Genomic DNA, 15,659 nt, shown 5'->3' with positions numbered 1-15,659 from the left:
CTGCGTGTTCGCTGATTCTTTTTTTCTCACTTTTCTCTGACCTGGTATCTGCAATTTTTTGATAGCTTCTGGCACCTTTTGAAAATTGCTGTCTTTTTCCTGTTATAACCAGTTAGTAATTTGGCAATTTTATATTTACTGTTGATTGGATTTTATTGATGTTCTCTGAAAACATATTTAACAGTGAACACCTGGATAGAAAGCAAAACAGAAAATGCAGAAAAGAATCTGTATACCAAAACTACGTTTCTGGGGAAGTAGAAATAAAATCAGAAACTAATTTTTTTAATCTTTTGCAGGTGTTAGGCCTTTTGCTTGTCCTCACTGTGACAAAAAATTTAGAACATCAGGCCACCGGAAAACTCATATAGCTTCACATTTTAAACACACGGAACTAAGAAAGCTGCGACATCAACGTAAACCTGCAAAAGTTCGAGTAGGAAAAACAAGTGTCCCTGTACCAGACATCCCTTTGCAAGAGCCCATACTCATCACTGATTTAGGTAAAGAGTGAGTAAATCTGTGTTTGCCTGTAAACATGAAATTTGGATTTCACTGGGAAACAAAAAGGTCACAGTTTAATCAAGCGAACACAATTAGACCTTACTCAGAAATATGTACTTTTGAGATTAGTCATCAGATAAACTAATAAACTTAGCTTCAGAAAAGCACTGTATTTCATAGTTTGCTTGAAACTCTCCTGTGCTTTCTGAGTTAATAAGAAGTCTTTTATTTACAGAGAAGTTGTATAAGCCATAGAAATAAGTGTATGCATTTTTACCTTATGTTACTTGGACTTCAGCTTAACTACTGTTAGACATTTGGTATAGAAAAGGTGGCATACAGTCTTACATTTTTCTTGAGTCAATCACGTTTATTCTAATTACATATATTAAATATGCCAGTGTTACAGATTTTAGTGCATTTGGTATAATTGTGACCTCAACTAAATTAGAGATAATATTTCAATAAAGGGCAGAATAGTTTTTGAACATACTACAGATAATTCATATAGTTCTTTTAATTCTGCTGTAGAAGAATTATTACATCGTTATGTAAAACCACTTTTTGGAACAAGGTAAGTTGTCTCACAGCTCAATCAAGATATGTCCATTAGAGGTCAGTGTAGTGGGCAAGTTATTTACTCTCCATTGTTGTTTGATTCAACAGTCTGCTAACCCCTGCCTTGTCTGTTGTATAGTCAGCATTATGTAGTAGAAAATTGGTAATATATTTATCCTAAAATCTTTAAAAATCTGCTTGTTTTCATTGCTTCCAAGAATTACTGTATGCAAGAGTAATTGTTTATTTGGTGTCTGATATAAGATGTAAATTTTCAAAGAGTAGCAGCAAGGCTTAATCTGAAAGCTTCAGATACTCAGATTCTACAACCTTTCTTTCTTGAGAGAACCCAGGAACAGGTACAGTCATTTTTCTTGATTTTGAAGGAAAAAAACACTACAATAAAATTAAGATCTCTGCAGTGAAATTGCAATAGGCAGGGAGATGGAAGTAATATTAATGACAAAAAAAAAAAAAATACTATAAAAGCCCAGAGCAGAGCAGGCTGAGAGGAGGCCTTGTGGTCACCTGCAGCTCCCTCACGAGGGGAGCAGAGGGGCAGGCGCTGAGCTCTGCTCTCTGGGGACAGTGACAGGACCCGAGGGAACGGCATGGAGCTGGGACAGGGGAGGGTCAGGGTGGGTGTTAGGGAAAGGTTCCTCACCAAGAGGATGGTCAGGCACTGGGACAGGCTCCCGAGAGATGTGGTCATGGTACCAAGCTGCTGGAGTTCAAGAAGCGTTTGGACAACATGGTCTGACTTTTAGGTAGTCCTGTGTGGAGCCAAGAGTTGGACTCAGGGATCTCGTGGGTCCCTTCTAACTCAGGATATTGTATGATTCTCATTCCTATTGCAGAAAAATGTCAGAAGAATTTTTCTGGGAGAAGATATTCTTCCTAGACTGAGTTAGCTGGGGAACATAAAGGAAATTTTGATTTACATATACACATACAGAAATATATATATATATATATATATATATATATATAACATATATATACATACGCTTATTCAAATCACAGCCTGATAAACCTAAGCTCTTTTTGATGTTGCTGCAACCTCTCATCAAAAAGTAGAAAGTTTTCCTTTCCTTATCTTCTACCCTTTTCAAATATATTTGGAAGTCAGCAGAAACCCATTGGACTTTCCTTTCTGAATATGAAATACAGGGTTAGACTAAGCAGTTTGAAGAAGGAAAAATAGCATTAAGGGCTGTTTTGGTGAGTATTTAGTATCACAAAGGTATCTTTTGCTGCTTTATTGAAACTGCATCATTCATCAGTCTTTCATACTGGTGTTGTGATGAGTACTTTTGCATTCAGATGTGTGAATGACAGTGAGCTTGTTTACTTGAGAGCTCTGCTACTGTTCCCATTCTGTTACAGTGTTTGGAATGATGGCCTTATGTTGACTGCTTCTGAGAAAGATACTCTTCTATTAGCAGTTGGATGTTTAGTAGCAGAAACTGTTACGTGATTTTCCAGAACTACCCTTAACTGGCTTCAGGGTACACTGTGTAAAGAGTCTTTGTTTAAATAAGCCATCTTTGATTCTTTTTTCCCCCCAATAAATATTTGGAGTTACCCAGAAAATTAGCAAGCATGCTGATTAGGCAGAGTAGATCATATAAAAATAAAATATTTTAAAGTCGATTTTATATCATTTAAGTAAGGCTGTTACATATCATGGCAAACTAATTTTCACATGAGATATATATTAAATATGTCATGTTGTAATATATATGTGGTACATTAAATGTTATGTGGATAAGATGGAGGTAGGAAAAACAAAGCATCTGATTGGCAGTGAATTCATAACAGTTGACTTTCTTTAAAATTGATTTTTATTTTGGATATATGTGAGGCTTAATGTAATGAGGTTGACCTATGGATTAAAAAAAATCAACACTCAGCATGCATGATACAGTGTGTGTAATGCACAGTAGATGAATATATATAATCTCAAATAGGTGCTGAAAACATGCTAATTTTCTTATATTCTTTTGTATCAAAAGTCTAGTCATAAGTTTTTTATTTATTTTTTTTTTCAAATACTAGCTTTCCAGATTACTGCAACTTTGGAATATCTTTTATCAATTATTTTTTCCTTTGTGTTTTTATGTGTAGGTCTTATCCAGCCAATCCCAAGGAATAGCCAGTTCTTCCAAAATTATTTTAACAACAATTTTGTGAATGATGCAGACAGACCATATAAGTGTTTTTATTGCCATCGAGCCTATAAAAAATCTTGTCATCTTAAACAACATATCAGGTAAAATAAATATGAAGGAGGAAGGAAATGTACACAGTAACAAATCTTATGGAAAAGTATGAAATTTACATATTGGTCACTGAAAAGGCTTCTTTTTGTTGTTTTAATTGTCTTTAAGTAGTGAACCAGTGATAACTGATTTTTCTGGTAATGTTGAAGGAGATTTTGCACTAATTTGTGCCTGTGCACAGTTCTAGCAGTACGCATGGTTATGTTTACCTTGCAGTTCATTAAAAGTAGAATTCTTTTTTTTCCTAAATGGTATATAGAAAACTGCAAGCATTGCACGCAAGTTCTTGTAATAATTTTGTAAATGCATACTCCAAATCGTCTGCTTTGTATGTAGTTGCTATTATTTGAGAAGGAAATCAGCCTCGTGTTGTTTTCTAGTTTCTATGTACTGAACTTAAAAATTTAGGCTTACAATGTAATAATGTAAACATTCTTGGGGTCTCCTGGTTCCTTCAAGTTCCGTTCAAGTTCCATAGTGTGGGTATTTGTTAAAACCCTAAAGCCATGGAGTTATAGAAAAAATTGAGGTCTGAGGGGCACCAGTGGAGGTAACTAGTATAACCTTGTTTTTGAAAGAAGAGCTAGCTTCAAAGTTAGATCAGGTTGCTCCAAGCCTTGACAACGTTTTGTGGGCCAAATAATTGGAAGAGAAGACGTGGGGGGGAAAAAAAAAGTCATGATTACTATGACCTAAGTAAAGATTCCTTGCAAGCGGGTGGTGATCTGCTTACATCTGCAATGTGAGCTCTACATGACTTTCGTACTTTCTCTAATTTAAATTGAGATATGTAGATCTGTCTATCGTACTCTTCTTTACTATGGCATCTGGTGTGGTGGTCATAGACTTCTGAAAGTACTATAATCATAAACCATCCCTAACTTTCCCCAGTTCCAGCTGGTTATTTTATTAAATCCTGGTTCTTTTATCTTCCATTTGCTAGCATTCACACTGTCCTTCTCCTAGTTCTCACTCCTCAGAAACTACAGTTGTAACTTTAAAAATTCTCATTTCACTCTGCTCCATTTCCTAACTTGTCATTCAGTCTGTGTTACATCCCAGTGGAGTCTTAAAGGGAAACTCTGATATCTCTGGAAGGAAGGATTTATTGAGCAGGAGATAGTATTCAGAAGTGGGGAAACTCTCTCACCTATACTAAAACTGTTTTCACATAGCAGTCTGAAGTACTAGTTATACCGTGCTTTTTTCAGGGAGTGTTCAGGATGGACATAGTTCTGTTCCCAAAACTTAGCTTCTAGAAAATTGGCTGCAGATTGTAGTTACTTAAAACTTAGTTGTTAGTGAACCGTAGAAGGTGTATTAGAGACAAAAAAGCCCTCTTATTGTTGAAATTCAGTCAAAGGTATCCAAGACTTTCATTAAGAGATTGCCAGAGTAGCAGTTAATATGTGCAGGATAATATATTTTTCTCTGAATTTCTGGGGACGTTGTTTTAGCTAGAATGAGCAGACTGCATGTGAATGATATTATCTTAGTCTAAAGAGCATATTCAGTTCAACCCAAATGGCGTAATTCAGGCAAAGTCTGACCAGAAAAGGCAGCTGGAATGCAGAACATGGTGAAAGCTGTGAAGACAATATTGCTTCTGGCCCTGCCAATGATGACATACAGGACATGTATAATTTACTGAAGCTATAATATCCAAATTTTGTTAACTTAGGCCTCTTCCATCCATATAGCAGTTGTTTTCGTTTTCTTTATTTTACTCTTTTGAAAATTTATTATCTTACTGCCTTTTGGAATCAAACATAAATCTTCTCCTTTCTCTTAAAAAGGTCACATACGGGTGAAAAGCCATTTAAGTGCTCTCAGTGTGGAAGAGGTTTTGTGTCAGCGGGAGTTCTGAAAGCGCATATTAGAACACACACTGGACTGAAAGCTTTTAAGTGTCTTATATGCAACGGGGCCTTCACTACTGGTGGTAGCCTCAGGCGACATATGGGAATCCATAATGACCTTCGACCATATATGTGTCCATATTGTCAAAAAACATTCAAAACATCACTAAACTGTAAAAAACACATGAAGACTCATAGGTATGTTTACGATTTTTATGCAACTCCTTCGATGTATATCAGTAGTCCTTTCTTAAAGATACTTCAAAAGGCAGCTTTGCTCAGTCTTAAATGCTAATAATCGAATACGGATATTTGTTTCTGGGTAGCAAATACTTAGCTCGCTCTGTAGGCATAGTAAATTATGGTGTATAATAATAAAAAAAGACATAATGTATGTCTAAAGCAACAAAAAAACCTTCTTACCTTTATTTGCAGGTACGAACTTGCACAGCAACTTCAGCAGCATCAGCAGTCTACTTCAATAGATGACTCTACAGTAGATCAGCAGAGCATTCATGTTTCTACACAGATGCAAGTGGAGATTGAAAGCGATGAGCTTCAGCAGTCAGAAGCTGTTGCAACAGATCAGCAGGCTATTTTAGAGTTAGACCAGCAGCCAGTAGTAGGCACAGAAGAAACAGCACTAGAACAACAATTGGCTGATCAGCCTTTAGAGCAAGATGAGGGTGAGTATTTGAAACATGATGAGGTTTATGATGAGGTCAGTTTCTTCCAAAATTCAAATGATTTTGGTTTCAAGACAATGCGAGTAAATAACTAGAAAAGTACGTGGAGTAAAAAGTTCACCACTTAGCATATTATACAATTTTATTCATTAGTTTTTAGGCGTACTGTTAAAAATATAAAACTATGTATTAAACTTTACACATTTATTTGTATCACAAACAAAACTGCTAAATATATTGAAAATAACATGGCCAAAAACTTTTTCATCTCTATTTTTAATAAAAGGCACTGCTGTATAGTCTGCTTAGAAAGTAATACCTGTGATTTGAGGTCGGAAAATACAAAATGCTTGGTCAATGTTCTATCATCACTTATAGAATAAAAAGTATTTTACTTAAGCTTTTTTGCTTTTTTTCATAGTAAGTACAAGAGCGTATAATAAGCAAAGATTTAAATACCTATTCAGCTAATAATTTTTTGTTTATTTTTTAATATAGGAAAAATTCAAATGACTAAAATATAATTTTTCAGGAATAACTGAATTATCCAATTAATTCCATCTTTTCGTGATACATATATTTTTTTCATCTCCCCCATTTCAGATAGATTTGTGACATCCCAGCATACTTTACAAGAAAACATCGCTCAGTTTGAGCAACAAGCTATAACACAGCAGTCATTTGATCAACAGGGCTTATCACAAGGTTAGTAATAAATAAAGCTTTTATAAAAGTTTTGAAGGTGATCTTTATAAATTTGGTTTTACGGCATAGCTATCAAAAAACATTTTAAAATTGAGCATCCACAATCAGTGTAGCTGCAAGGCAGATAACTTGCAAAAGCATTTTCTTAAATTACAATTTTGAAACTATATTTGCTAGAATATACAGAATACTTGAATATAATTAGATTTTGCTTTTATGAGCTGATGATTAGCTGTTACAGTATGGGGCTTGTAGTCAGGCATTTTATAGTCTTTCCTTGATTGTGTTGGTAATTGCTGTGATAGTAGGCAGTCCACAGAACTTCCCCATCTAACTGTACCTGCTACTAACGTGAGATGATCAGAAACATGCTCTACGATTTGATTGAGTAGCTGTTGAGATTTGCGATACATTATCATGTAAAAATCATTGTTTCACTTAATGACAGCGGTTTTCTTTATATTTTATAAACCTACATACATAATAAATTAAAAGTTCGTAAACACTTGGAAGTTTTTTTTTTATTCTAGCTTTAAAATACTCAGGTGTAAGAGATGCTTTTGTAGCCTGCAGAGAATGAAGAAGTTAGTTTTCCTTCGCTTTTCACTGCTGTCTTTCTTGAATTGTTGCTTGATATGATGTTACTAGTTCTTGTTTGGTTGGGTTTGGGTGTGGTGTTACATTGAAGTTTTTTGTTTGTTTTGGTTGGTCTCTTCCTCCTTTTTTCTGACTCTAGCAAAGAACTTTAGCTGGTAATCAGCAATTGGTATCCCATCTGATTAAACTTCTATATTAATTTCATTCCCTGATTAATTGTAGAGTGCTTTCTGTAAAAATGTTATCAACTGCTAAATTGTGTGACAGTGTGAAGAAGTAGTGTAATTTCTTGCCAATTTTAATTCTCTAGGTTGTGCTGCTTTGTATGTCACTGGGAAAAGAAATTAGTCTCCACCTTTATTAAGTAAGACTGAACCAGGTCCTGTTAAAACCCTGTGGATTACTTTCATTAGTTACCTATTCAGTTTTTCCAAATGAACAAAAAGAGACTGCAGAATAAAAATGCAACCTTTTCACCCTCAGTGTAACTTTCAGTGTGATGATGTTTTTTGTTTGGATTTTTACAGCTCTTTTGAGCTTAAAAATCCAATATGCAGACCTTGTTTTGCTATTTTTATTTAGACTTCACTTTCTAGTGTGTTATTTTCTTCATTAAGTGAATGTTAAATACCGAGTGCTTTTTTCCGGGGAGGGGAAAAAAAAGATACTTCTTGATCCTACAAAACAATTCTTTCATCAGAAATCTAGGCTGATCATCAGTACAGTATAAAACTGGTACAGGAGAATCAGAACAAGTGTGGTTTTATTTAAGGCTCATTTGTATAAGATGTCTCCTATTCTACTTGGAATCTCATCCACAGATTCCCTACTCTTTGAAGTTTCCTTGAAGATCCTGGAGCCCTACAAAATTTTTGAATTTCAGGTAGGTAAGCATTTGCGCGGATGCATGCGTTAAATTGGTCGACCCTCTCCCTATGTCTGCATCTGTGCTTCATGCTCCTAATTTCTTTTTCCTATCAGCTAGGCAGAGCATTCAAGCTCAAGACGTTGTCTTTTTTTTTCCTTGATATTTGTAGGCTGTATTCTTGCTAAAATAGTTTGGGTTATTGTTTATTAATAGAACATCAAAGTTTTTAGAAAATCTTCAGTAAGTTTTTTTTTTAATTTTTTTGAGAAAGGAAATCTTTGCATTTCATCCAAATGATGCTGATTTCTATGTATGCACAGACCTGTTAGAACTTGTTTTTTTTCTTTCTGGTTTGTTTGTAATACTTTTCAGTAGTATAAGTATTAGTTACTAGTACAAACAGAATTTCTGGTTTGTTCAGATAGATTTTCTTCTTGATATGCTCAGACTTGGTAAAAAGTGTGTATCTTTTGAGGGTGCTTCTGTGTCATAATCTGGTATTCATTTTAGCTAGTTCTGAAGATAGTAAAAGCACTTCAGTGTTCTTTGTAATTTTACGTATTCAGGCATCTTCATTTGAAGACTTTTCAGTGAGGTCAGAACAACCAAACAGATCCTTTATCAGAACATGTCTTTAGGCTGTTGAACATCATCTGTCACCAAACATGTTTTCATATAGATTATGTCACCCTTTCTTCCTTAAAATATCCCTATAAGCATGGTTGAATGTTAATAATTCAATTAGTGGAGATGGGGGAAGTGTTTATGAAATACTACAAGAATTCCAAATACTATTATTCTGTTGCCTACATGAATATACCCTTGCCACTGGACTGCTGTTTTGCTTTCTTAAGAAGTTGATTTGCAATCCTAAGACTTGAAATTCCTATTTTTTTCAGTAACTATTTACACATCGGTTCTAATGAATACTGTTCAGGTGGTTCTAAAAGTTACCTGGGAAACAAACCTCCAGAACATTTGATTGCTAGTTGTGGATCTCTGCAGTGATAAACATGTGCATGTAGATGCATTTGTAATTTTGAATGACCTGTCAGTTTGGAAAAGAAAGACACGAGGTTGTTATTACAAACTAAGATACTGTATTTTCTATGAACTATTACACAGTAGGTTTCTGATTCTTACATCAAGCCCATGTGTCTCCGGTAGTAAACCGATTTCCAGCATATTCTATTTTGTTTAGTAATTTTTATCAATGTAGAAGAGAATAGGTTGGGTAATGTTATAAAGCCAAGAGAAAATGAACGTTGCAAATGAATGCTTGTACTGAACATAAAGCTGATCCAAGTTTAGAACTCTTTGTAGTAAGAGACTCCCTTTATTATACAGACCTTAAGTTGTTTTCTGTTCTTTGCTTGGCAAAAGAAAGTTAAGCAGAAGTTTCTGTGAAATGATAGTGATGGAAAGCAAGAACAGAAATTCAAGGCTATGAATTTTGTCTCTTACTTAGACATAGCCTATCTCATTTACTTATTTTTTTTGTTTAATGTTGTTCCGTGAAAATAGTCTGGTAGTGGCAAATGTCTTTAATGTACTCAGAGTTGTCAGATCTTTTTAAAATATTGAGTGGAAATTGACCTTCGACCTAGGTGTCGAGCAACATAGTGATGCATCACTTACGTTCTTTTTATAGCTTATTGCTATATTTATTCTAGAACTACTTTCAGAAGTAGTATTTCTTTCTTCATTTTGTCCCAAAATACATCTAAATTCAGAACTTTTCTTCCCGAGCACTCTGTTCCAGGATTCTTTCTGGGAAACTTTTCAGAAGGCCTATAATTGCTTTTATTAAAACATTGTAAAATGAAATAGGTGATGGTATAGTAGCTTTTTTGTTTTTTTCCCTCTTCGCAAAAATCAGTTACTGATCTAAGAATTTTTTTTAACATTTGATAGTTATGTCCATTTTTTGTATGTAGGGCGTGGAAATGGCATCACTTTAGTTTCTCAGTTTCTTGAAGCTTATTTTTGTATGTGTTCTCATCATATGTAATGGGAATACCAGTTTTCCATAACAGAGCTTTTAAAATATATTTCAAAACAGCAATTAGTGTCCCTTTAAAGACCATAAAGCTTTGCGTTGCTGTTTTTCAGGCTACTTTTTTTTGTCATTTAATTAAGAGTAATTCGAGTGCAAGGTTCAGCTTGTTGAATCCTTTTTTCTTGTAATCTTGGTAGTTCTAGGAGAAAATCTAAGACACAAGTTGTGGCATTAGGTTTTATGCTGAATTACCACCTGACTAATCATGCTCTCAAGAGTTGTTTACATTTGTGCCTTCATTCTATGATGTAAGTGATAGCACTTAACTAGTTTTTTTCTTTCTATATTGATAATAGTATCCTTACGCTGTGAAAATATCTTCTGGGAAAATTTCTGCTTATACTTAACTCATCCCAGTGTTTGATAAACGTAATTCAAAACATTCTCTAAGCATTGCTTTTTTGGCCTCTGATGCTGTGATCATCTGATATGGGTTTTTGTTTCTACCCTGTTTCATAATCTTCACCCTTTTTGTCCGCTGAAGGCAAACTGCACAGAAATAATAAAATTGTTGCCCTTATTAATTACTCATACTTGTGGTTTCATTTCTTCCAATGTAACACCGATTTTATTTAATATTAGAAGTATTAGGGTTTGGAAGGGTTGATAAAAGGGCATCTCTAATAGCATAAAGAAAATTGAAATCTGAGCTATATTTTCCTGGCTTTGAGTCAGTGATACTATCAGTTTGTTCATTCACTTAGAAAAAGAATTGGTTTAAGATCTGATATTTTAGAAGAACAAAACCAAATAAAAATTTCAGGTCTTCATACTGGAAATGTGAATTAAAAATGTGTTTATTTTTACTTTGCAGTTTGCCTTTGAGAGGCCATACTTTACTGTTATCTAAAGAGTGGGAATATGTGGAGGAGATCCAAAGTAGGAGAAAATGGGGTTGCTTTATCAGAAACTGGAGTTCTCCTATTGGGTCATCTCCTCCACTCACCCGCCATCCTCCCCACTGAGCTTTGCATCCTTGTGATCGGCTTCCAGTGTAGTTAAGGGAGCGTGGTACCAACATGGATAAAGGGAGATGGGTCAACCTGTTTGACACATGCATGCTTACATACAAGAAATTCAAAATTTCAATGGCTCTAAGGTAATTGTGGCACCTTGAAGAAACTTCAAACAGTGTTTTTCTGTGGAGGAGATTGTCCAATAGAATTCCAGCTAATGGTAAGTAACCCAATTATGCATATTATGTAGATCCCAGAAACATGTATTTTGCCACTCAGCAGTGAAGAGTATAAAATGAGCATTACCATATAGTAATACTACTTAATCTCTTTTGAAGGTAGTCTTTAAAAAAAGTGGTGTTATTGAGTCCCATTCAGTGTGTTTTCTGGTTTTGTGACTTTTAATTTGACAGGTTTTACAGTGAATGACAGCTACAATCAACAGACTCAATTTCCAGCTGTACAGCAGCTGCAGGATTCAAGCACACTTGAATCTCAGGCTCTTTCAACGAGTTACCATCCACCAACCCTTCTTCAAGTTCCAAATACAGACACTATTAATGTAGTAAGTACTGCTAGATGGCAGAATCCATTGTTTTGTGTTCAGTGATGATTTTATTGAGTTCTTTAATAAATGATTTTGTAAAGTGACAAATAGGGAAAGTTTCATGATTTCTTTTCTAGATTGCATTTTTTTTTTTGAGTAGCTAGGGAGAAAAAGGGAGGGGGTGGTATGTAAGTGACATGGCTATTTGTTTCATAAAAAGGTTTGTATGATTTGGTGCTCTAGGCATTTAAAAGGATATAATGCTATGAAGTAAAATTGTAAGCCTGAAGCTAAGGAACCTGTATGAGTCTTCTCATGTGACTTATTGTTATAAGACAATCTTGTATTATTGCACTATATTCTTTCCTAATTCTTAAATTCTTACAGATGTGATCAAGCAATAAAAAAAATGTTACAAATATGTAGTTATCATTCATGGAGCTTGCATATTGCAGTGTAGAGAGTTCTTTCATAGTTCTCATCTGGTTAAATTTGTAAGAGTTTAGTTACTTATAAAAAAACCACAGTTTAAATAGTACTTTTTATTACGTTAACAGTATCTAGTGTGAAGACCATCTCTAGCAGTGGGGAGTATCTTTACAATGCTGATACTGAGCTGCATGAATTATAGCCCTTTTATGCTTTTTTGCAAAGGGCAAATGCCAGTCAGGGAGTTAGGTTTTAGAGTCTGGAAATGTTGGAGTAAATTCAGCCTTTGGAGTTTTTTTTCTTAATGTTACAGCATGCTGTTTTTCTGGAGGATTTGTCTGTAGCTGTTGCTTAGAGGGAAAAACCTGTTCAGAAAGTAGTCAAGAACTATCAGCACCACCGTGTATTTTGCTACTTGGTCTGGGGCTCGTGCTGTTTAAAATGGCTGCTTTAGTGTTAAATTTAACCCTTCAAACATTAGAAAATCTAGGAGACATGAGACTTTTTTTTTTCTAGATTGGTAGGGAGGTGTGAGTACACCTTGTGTTTATTCTGGTTTAGTAGGTGCAAGTTTTGCAATTTTCCTTCTCACTTGGAAAGAGTGAGGTATTGTATTGCACTCAATTTCTTGACATGAATTTGTGAAAGGGTAGATTTCTGGCATTGCTTCGATTAATTTGTATTAACTTCAAATACTATATTTTTCCTTACCTACTTGTGTGGCTTTGTTTCAATATTGTGTTGCTGAAATTTACTTGAGGCTTTGATTTTTAGACTACTCGGTTGATACAAGATCAGTCATCACAAGAAGAACTTGAATTGCATACCCAGCGGCCTCATTTTCTTGAGGACAATGAAGATCAAAGCAGGCGTTCATATAGGTTTGTTACACTTAACTTTTAGGATCAGTCAAAGATTTTCCTGAATTTCTTATGGCTACTAACTACATGCAACTAATGAAAATAATTTTCTTTTAATAGATGTGAATATTGCAACAAGGGTTTTAAGAAATCCAGCCATTTGAAACAACATGTACGATCACATACTGGTGAGAAGCCTTATAAATGCCAACTATGTGGCCGTGGCTTTGTTTCATCAGGAGTTCTTAAGTCACATGAAAAGACTCATACAGGTAACAGAGTATACCAGCTCTGCATTTCCTTAACTCAGAAGGTTTACAATACCAAATTTGTATACATAAATTAGAAGAACTGCATGCTACTTACTTGTTTCTGTTATTTTAAGGAGTTAAAGCATTCAGCTGTAGCATTTGCAATACGTCCTTCACAACTAATGGCAGCCTTACAAGGCACATGGCAACTCACATGAGCATGAAGCCTTACAAGTGCCCATTCTGTGATGAAAGTTTTCGAACAACAGTTCACTGCAAAAAACATATGAAAAAACATCAGGCAGTCTCCTCAGCTGTAGCAGCAGCTACAGAAACAGGAGGGGGAGGTAATTTCATTTTTTACTCTTATCGTACTTACTACGTAACAAGTACAAATATTTCAGTGGATTACATGAATGCTGTAACAGTAATGCTATAAATTAGCCTTCAAGCATGGGTAATGTCCTGAGCCACTGAAAATACTTTTTTGTCTAAATTGTTTAAAGAAATCAATTTGCCAGGAGCCTGTCCAGTGTAGTCAGAGTATTGTGTTCCATAGTTATTTTAATGTGCCACTAAAAGGGATTTTTTTTGTCTTGAATAACTTATACCTGTATTTAATTGTTGTAAAAATAGGAGTTACAAATCTAGCTCTATTTAAAATAAATATAAACATCTAGGTAGATCTCTGAAAGAGATATAAGTCCAAGTTCAGGCCACAGACTTTAAGTCCACGCAGTGGTCATGTGTTTCTTGGCCACCCTTTATTTTCATAATTTCAGCTGACAGATTAGGCTAAACAGGTGTGTGTGTATATTTTTTGATAGTTACGTGTGTTGAAGATGACGAAGAAAACTCTGAAAGAACTTCAAGAAAATCTCGTCCTGGAGTCATAACTTTCACAGAAGAAGAAACAGCAGAACTGGCAAAGATTAGGCCTCGAGAAAGTGCCACAGTCTCAGAAAAAGTTCTTGTTCAGTCTGCTGCAGAGAAAGACAGAATTAGTGAGATCAAAGATAAGCAGGCAGAACTGGAAGCAGAGCCTAAATACGCTAACTGTTGCAGTTACTGCCCCAAAAGCTTTAAAAAGCCCAGTGATTTAGTCAGGTAAGAAATGGAAAACTTCTATATCTTCTTAGATCTCTAAATTCTTCACCAGACACTTTGTCACAAAAAAGTTATATGAAACCTTTACTGCTAAGCTAAGGCTTGACTCTTATTTATGTACGTTTGTCTTTTTTTTTTCCAGTATGGTTTAAAAATACGTATCAAAATGCTGGTTTAGTCAGATACAGAATATGTAGCCTTTTCATATTTCTTGTTTCCTGCACTATTAAAACAGTTGTTAAGTTTTAGATTATTTTTCTTGCAATAGAACTTGCATATAAAAACATAAAATCAGTTTGAAAAATAGCGCTTAAATCATCATCTTTACTAGTTCTGCTTAATGTTACATTAAGTATTCGATAAAATCTAAAATCAGTAAGATATAGAATATTCCTCGAAACTGATATAAAAGGTATAGATTCACATAATACATGTATTCTGGAATTATTAGGCATGTTCGTATCCATACTGGAGAGAAGCCGTATAAGTGTGAAGAATGTGGGAAGAGTTTCACTGTAAAATCCACTCTAGATTGTCATGTTAAAACACACACAGGTCAGTAAGATTTTGAATGTCTTTGTTGAGAATCTTGTAACTATCTTAACAGGCTCTCTTAGCTTGAAGATTTTGCAAGGAATGGTGCATTTCACTATGACATGGGGAATGGGAATGCTAGGTGACACTTTCTGCGCTTACAGCATCCGCAAATGAGTCATTGTTTTGAATAAACCATATTATTACTATGTCCTATACCAGTAGGCTTATAAAGTAGAATCATGGAATCATTAAGGTTGGAAAAGACCTCCAAGATCATCTGGTCCAACCATCCACCTACCACCAATGTCACCCACTAAACCATGTCCCTAAGCGCCAGGTCCAGCCTTTCCTTGAACACCCCCAGGGATGGTGACGCCACCACCTCCCTGGGCAACCCGTTCCAATGCCCAACTGTTATTTCTGAGAATGTCTCCTAATTTCCATCATAAATCTCCCCTGCTGCAACTTGAGGCCATTCCCTCTAGTCCTGTCACTAGTTATCTGTGAGAAGAGGCCGACCCCCAGCTCCCCACAGCTTCCTTTCAGGTAGCTGTAGAGAGCAATAAGGTCTGCCCCGAGCCTCCTCTTCTCCAGACTAAACAACCCCAGTTCCCTCAGCCGCTCCTCACAGGACTTGTGTTCCAGGCCCTTCACCAGCTTCGTAGCCCTTCTCTGGACATCTTCTAGTGCCTTGATGTCCTTCTTGTAGTGAGGGGCCCAAAGCTGAACAGAGTACTTGAGGTGTGGCCTCACTGGAGCAGTTTTAGCTCATGGAGAAAGTATATATGTACCTGCAATCTTTTTAACCATTATCACTGGATACATTTTCTTTGTTTATCGTATTATGACTTTTA

General features: G+C 35.4%; 1 protein-coding gene across 6 annotated transcripts in view; it reads left to right on the top strand.

Annotated features, from left to right (window-relative positions):
- ZNF236 (zinc finger protein 236) overlaps nucleotides 1-15,659 on the top strand; it is a 71,139-nt gene that overhangs the window by 36,259 nt on the left and 19,221 nt on the right. For 5 of the 6 annotated variants that reach the window (XM_040549517.1, XM_040549515.1, XM_040549514.1 and 2 more), the window contains 11 exons: nucleotides 300-503; nucleotides 3,190-3,334; nucleotides 5,141-5,401; nucleotides 5,639-5,889; nucleotides 6,493-6,594; nucleotides 11,488-11,639; nucleotides 12,825-12,931; nucleotides 13,031-13,182; nucleotides 13,296-13,508; nucleotides 13,989-14,268; nucleotides 14,720-14,823. In XM_040549517.1, coding sequence (XP_040405451.1) covers nucleotides 300-503; nucleotides 3,190-3,334; nucleotides 5,141-5,401; nucleotides 5,639-5,889; nucleotides 6,493-6,594; nucleotides 11,488-11,639; nucleotides 12,825-12,931; nucleotides 13,031-13,182; nucleotides 13,296-13,508; nucleotides 13,989-14,268; nucleotides 14,720-14,823 — 1,971 coding nt within the window. The remainder of the gene's footprint in view (nucleotides 1-299; nucleotides 504-3,189; nucleotides 3,335-5,140; nucleotides 5,402-5,638; nucleotides 5,890-6,492; nucleotides 6,595-11,487; nucleotides 11,640-12,824; nucleotides 12,932-13,030; nucleotides 13,183-13,295; nucleotides 13,509-13,988; nucleotides 14,269-14,719; nucleotides 14,824-15,659) is intronic. The other variant, XM_040549518.1, reaches the window with a different exon arrangement.

Source organism: Cygnus olor, chromosome 2 (genome assembly GCF_009769625.2).
Source record: "Cygnus olor isolate bCygOlo1 chromosome 2, bCygOlo1.pri.v2, whole genome shotgun sequence".
Taxonomy (NCBI): Eukaryota; Metazoa; Chordata; class Aves; order Anseriformes; family Anatidae; genus Cygnus; species Cygnus olor.
Note: the sequence above shows the minus strand (reverse complement) of the source record. Positions and strands in the feature narration are given on the sequence as shown.